Below are 6,123 nucleotides of genomic sequence, written 5' to 3' on the forward strand. Positions count from 1 at the left end.
CTAGAAAAATTTTAAAATAATCTGGAGATTATAAGGATTTCATATGTGATATTTGAAAATGTTCTAATGCATTAAAGTATTTTTAATCTTAAAATCAAAATTGCTTTACATGTTGGATAGTCAACATTCTGAAAAAAAAGGGCTTACGAAAAAATCTTTAATTAACAAATCTTAATACTTAATTTAAAAACCTGATATTTTTTGTACAAAACATTGTAATGTTTACTAATAACCTGCAAAATTTTGTAAAAATGTGCATACATTATCACAAATCAGAGTATAATTACTCTTATGGATACTTTCATGGTTATGAGCTGGGTGGAATCCACCCAACCTGTAATGAAAGGGTTAATGAAACACTAAGAAGTTTTCTGAAGTCATAAATCTGCTGTACAGAAATATATGGTAGGAAAAGACCGAGGGCTTTGACTCCAGAAGCTTTTAATGGCCACAAAATCAATTTTATAGGACATATATTAAACAAGAATGGACTAGTAAACTTGGCAAGACAAAAATACAGATTTTATAGCAAAATAACAGCTTGACTTAAGTAAAGTTTAAATTTAAAGCCTTGCTTACCTTGGTATACTGATATTGTGGAAGTGGCTTTGGTGAATTTCGACTTTTGGATGATGCTCTTGATGAGGAACGACTTGAACCGTTACTTTGTTGACCATGTTTACTTTCGGCTGAATTGATAAATGTAATCTTCATTCAAAGTTAAATTAAACATACTGGAGGGCAAGAAGCTTCTACCATCACACAAACTTGGGCATGTTAACTTAATACCTATTTTGTAAGAAACTGTTCCGATTAATATTGGCCCATACTCAAACAAACTAAATACAACTGCCATAACATAATCTTATGAAATAAATAGTGAATTTCTTATCATATGTCTACATACTGTTTAGAAATAAATTGTCATGGTCCTATAAATATATTTATAACAAAAAATTTTCAAAGTAATAAATATTTTAAATAAAAATAACAATTATTGGATAATTGTATACTATTTAACTTACTTTCCACCTCATATTTACAAAAGTTTGAGTTGAAACAATAATTTGAATGAATAGTTACAGTGAACATTTGTACCACCGTAAAACACTATATTAACTACTGATTTTATTATATAGTTCTAAGAAAAACTTTTTAAAACTCGAACATTTTCATCATCTAAACAATGTAATTAACAATTTGGCCAATGGAAATCATAGTTCATAACAAATGTATCTTTGTACAAAATCTATTACATTATTATATTTATTAATGGAAACAGTAAACAGATTTTTTACTGTAATTCTCAGACTACTTGTGGTAATTGTTTGAATTCAGTAGCTGAAGTAATTGAACTATACAAAAACGTCATTTTGAGAAACAACTTGCTGAAAATAATTTCACAATCATTAGCAATTTCTTAGTGAACTTTGTAATTATACCCATAGTAGAGTCTCAACATTAAAGGCACCCTTCCGACTGTGTCCAAATACCCTCTATACTAAGGTGCCCTTAATATCAAAAATCAGCCACACAAAGCTGGATTCCAAATTGACCGTACTAAATTTCTGAATTTGAAGGCTCCCATTTTGTTTGGTATATACAAGACACGGGTGTTCATGAGTTGTACGTTGCTATGACATGGAGCATTGTCAAAAGGAGGTCTCACAGGGTAGATTAGCTGTGCTTTTTTTTTATTATTAGTCAAAAAATTTCAAAGTACTTCTCTACATTTATTTTCTGTGTTTATTTTACTATCAACAACTGAAGTAGTATTCCACTGAAAATAAAGCAACAAGTCACCACATGTGTTATTAGACTGTTTAAATGACACTGTAATACAATACTCTTGAGAGCAACAAAGCATGTGCACAGAAATAAGTTGACTTGACCCCTGCTCCCAGAACACAATGTGGAGTTTATCAACTTATGCATCTTACCAGTGTTTACAGTAAGATTGCATTTTGAACTATGAAAACATTTATTACAGTACATGGTTCGGAGCCGATCCAATAAACACCACAAGTGTTTGAATATTGGTCATCCTTCTGGGATATTTGTCAGTATATCGTACAGGCATACAAAGATAACTTCCTGCTTTATCTAGTGCCTGTATAGAGAATGAGACTAAAGACATTGCCCTTAATCCATAATATCGAGGTGTCTGTTATTGCAAGATTTATTTTGGTTACAAACAGTAGAACAAAGAAAGAGACTGAAAAAGTTTGCCCTTAATACCGAGGTGCCTGATAATCAAGATTCTACTGTAGTTGTTGTGCTAAAAGTTCTGCAGCATAGATGTTATCTTCCTAAAGTACTTTAGGTTATTTTTACTGCTACAGTTATTAATATTTTTTTTTTTATTGTAATGAGTGTATGTTAAGGTAAATTATTATTCTGTTTGTTTTCTATTCCTTTTAGAGATTTTCTTTCGCTGTTATTATGGTAAAGAGTAATGTAATGGTAAAACTTTTGGATGTGACAAATGCAAAGAATGGGTTAAGATGATTTCAAAGGTCTCAGGCATGTAGTATTAGAGAGAGAAAAAGAAATACATTTAGCTATCAAATTGCAAACTAAAGGATATAGAAAATTTAAAATGCTGCTTTGGTGAAGGAAAAACTCTGTTTTCTAAGGTATACAATGAAAGGCAGTCTAAGGCTAAGAAAGGAAGTATATTTCAGACACAGGTAACTAAGTCAAATTCGTTTGAGCCTGTGGCTGATGCTGAAGAAAAACATATATATATATTTATCACATGCCATAGTTCAAAATTACATACAGGCACATAAGTAGCTCAGTTGCTCAAGAAGATGCTATTTTTGTAATGCACGCTGGGACTAGTGATGTTCGTAATGGAATATCTGAAGAGTTATTAACCAGAAACAGAAAGATGATTTTTAACTAAATATACAAATCACATGTTGGACATGAGCAAGAAATGTTAAGGTGAAAGAACTGAATGAAATATTACTGAAAATAAATGAACCAACAAAAAAACTTCTAAGATGTTTAAGTGTTGGAGACAGGTGTTGAGACTTGATGGGCTACATTTAAGCAGTTTTAGGCTAGTAATAAGAAGTCTTTCAAAAGTTAGAGCAGCAGGGAAAAGTTGTACTTTTGAAAATATTTAAAAATACAGACTCCAAACACTCTAAAACAAAATATTTTTTGTATAAGCTAAAAGCATCTTTTATCTTAAAAAATAATAGAAAATACTGTGGATGATAAGACAGCGTGATTGTCTAACATGTTACTTAATTCTTAATAGTGACAGTGGTATGAATATGTTCAAGTAGATTAGTTATATTTCCAAATTGTAACTTTTTGTACAATAGGAAAAAGATCTTGGGGACTAGGGTACTGGTTGGCAGAAATAATAAGACTTTGAGTTTGAAACAGTAATTTATTGCAAGTAGTATATCTAACAGTATTTTTGGTTGTATATTTATGGGAATACTGGTGAAGTATAAAGAAGCCAAGATTTCACTGTATAAGTTACTAGTTAGATCTTATACAAAGTAATCTTGTGATGTTTTAGACCTTTAGCTTAGGAAATACATTTGATTCAGAGAAAGATTACTACAATGATTCCAAGGATAGATGGGTTGTTAAATGAGGATGAAGTTGGAACATCTTAAGTTATTTTCTTTAAAAATTAAAAAAAAAAAGTTATCTAACCATTCAAAATTATTAAAAGAAATGATAAGATGAAGGCAACAGAGTTTATGTTGAATTTTTTGGACGGCAGAACAAGAAGTCATAAATTTAAGATTTGGAAAAGTCAGGTAAATGTCTAAAATGATGCAGTTCCATTAGAATGCTGAATCTGTGGATTAAACCACCATATAATTAGTAGAAACTGCAACTTTACTAGAGCTTAAGAAAAGGGGTTGATGAATATTTGGGGAATTAGGGTTAGAAATCAGGACATGTTGTTGGGCCAAAAGGCCCCTTTATGTACAACAATCTATAATATACTTGTATTTAAAAGGCCTGTAGTTATACGGTATTTACCACTACCAGTAAGTTTATTTTCAAGATATACAAATACAGCAACAGCGATATTAAAATTAATTCAAAACATTTATACCCTACTAGAAAACTTCACGAGGTCAGCAAGATAGAAAAATATCTCTTCTCTAAAATAATGCAAGTACTGCTATCAAACTCTAATTACCTAAATGTGTATACAAATGATCTACAACAGTAGTTTCCAACATCTCACTAACAAGTTAAGCCAGTGCACATATATTTCCCAGGATTCCTTTAGCTATTCATTATTATCATCTAGGAGGCTTCAACAGTAATGCTATAACTTGGAGGGCAAAGGATTCTGCCTTTTAGTTTTACTATTTTCAGCTTGTGCACAAACTGTTTGATACAAAGGAATCCATGCTACACTCTTCATCAAAAAAATCCCTTGTAACTATGTGATGGGACACATCCACAACCACAAAGTAGTGAAGCCTCATAATATACAGTGCAAATAATGAAGATATCATTATTAGAAAAGTGTGTTGCTAATAGTCACTCCATTTCTAAAACCTAAGATATAATCCACATAACACAAAAAAAAGAAGTCTCTTACTTCCATCCAAATATATTTCTATACAAGATAATGGAACTCATTAATCATATTACCTTATAAACCATCATATACATACACTTGTTAATTTAAATTCTTACCCTTAGATAGCTACAAATACATCTAATAATAACTGTCACAGATACAATATACAATTTTGAAAAGAAACTTGACAAACATACAGAGTACTTTGCCTCAGGTTACAGTTCTCAACAGCACTTAACAATACGTGAATAACTGAAGCAACCTCAATGGATTTATTATATTGCTTACAAAATAAAAGTAAGATAAATGTGTTAATCTGCTTTCTACATGCTAAAGTATTTTCATATTTTCACTGCTTGAAGGAAAATAATTTTTATTGGTGATACCTTCTTTTGGAATCCCTTTCACTTCAATTTCAAATGATACAGACGAACTCATGCTTGTAGCTTGTTCAACCATGGCCATGTTGTAATGCACTGTGAACTGACAGTAACAGTTTTTTTTAAACAAAAAACATTTTGAGGTTAACACTGTGCTATTACTACTATAAGTTATAACAGCACTCTAATAGTATACTACTTATAACAACACAGTTTATTAGACCTAAGATTAAGTAATTTTGCTAAAATACTCAAGTGGAGGGAGAAATATTTTTCATCAACAATATCTGATGTTAATCATAACAATTTAATAATAATATTAACACCTAGTTTATGGGCTGATGAGACCACACACAGGGAATGAGGTGGGTTACAAAGGGCTCAGGCTGTTAACCTAAAAAAATTGCTCTTTAGTTTACTGCCAAGCAAGTCATAGCTGTGAAATTGAAATAATAAAAATGTTAAAAACTTCTTTAATTTAACTTAAGCTAGTCTTCATACATATATCATTATATTTATAACTTATATTTAACTAGAAATTTTCTACATTAAAGTTAAATATTTAAACATCAAGGGCTAAACGTTAACTAAGTTAGTCATTCAACGAAAGGCACCGTATATAGTTAGTTACTTAGTAAAAGTAATACTAATTTTAGATGGGCCTAGTTAAAAACGGTAGGTTCCTAACGACTAACGTGTCACTGAGTTATGATTTCGAATTTCGATTCCTAATCTGGATATTTTGAAGCCAACATAAAATAAACATTTACATTACCTATGTACACCTCAACACTTTTGTTGCTTATCAACCTGTTTCAAACCGTATCTAATACAGTAATAGAATATTATCATTACAAACATATATATACAAACTACATGTATAATGAAAAGCACACAAAATTCCAACTGATACAAAAATAGCAATACTAAATCGTAATGGTGGACTACAGGTGGAGCTACTGCCTAAGGGTCCCGGATGACATCAGAGTAAATGATTACAAAATACAAATACATCAAAGTTAATTGGTGAGTTTATAAACCAGTTTTCGGCACAATTTTATACTTCTAAAAAATTAGCAAGTGCACAATTACTTGGAATTGTGTTAAAAAGATATAAGATCCACATTGCTCTTAATCTTTCTTTTAAAATATGTTTTTCACACGCTTCCA

At 30.7% G+C, this 6,123-nt stretch overlaps 1 protein-coding gene across 2 annotated transcripts in view; it reads right to left on the reverse strand.

Annotated features, from left to right (window-relative positions):
- LOC106467922 (eukaryotic translation initiation factor 4E transporter-like) overlaps positions 1–5,892 on the reverse strand; it is a 79,403-nt gene extending 73,511 nt beyond the window's left edge. Inside the window, exons 1-3 of one of the 2 annotated variants that reach the window (XM_022396137.1) lie at positions 5,729–5,892; positions 4,960–5,049; positions 580–689 (exon numbers count right to left, since the gene is read on the reverse strand). In XM_022396137.1, coding sequence (XP_022251845.1) covers positions 580–689; positions 4,960–5,038 — 189 coding nt within the window. In that variant the 5' untranslated portion in view covers positions 5,039–5,049; positions 5,729–5,892. Of the gene's footprint in view, positions 1–579; positions 690–4,959; positions 5,057–5,728 lie in introns of both variants that reach the window. The other variant, XM_013928305.2, reaches the window with a different exon arrangement.
- Positions 5,893–6,123: the final 231 nt, after the last annotated feature.

The sequence above is a fragment of the Limulus polyphemus genome, unplaced genomic scaffold (genome assembly GCF_000517525.1).
Source record: "Limulus polyphemus unplaced genomic scaffold, Limulus_polyphemus-2.1.2 Scaffold2796, whole genome shotgun sequence".
Classification (NCBI taxonomy): Eukaryota; Metazoa; Arthropoda; class Merostomata; order Xiphosura; family Limulidae; genus Limulus; species Limulus polyphemus.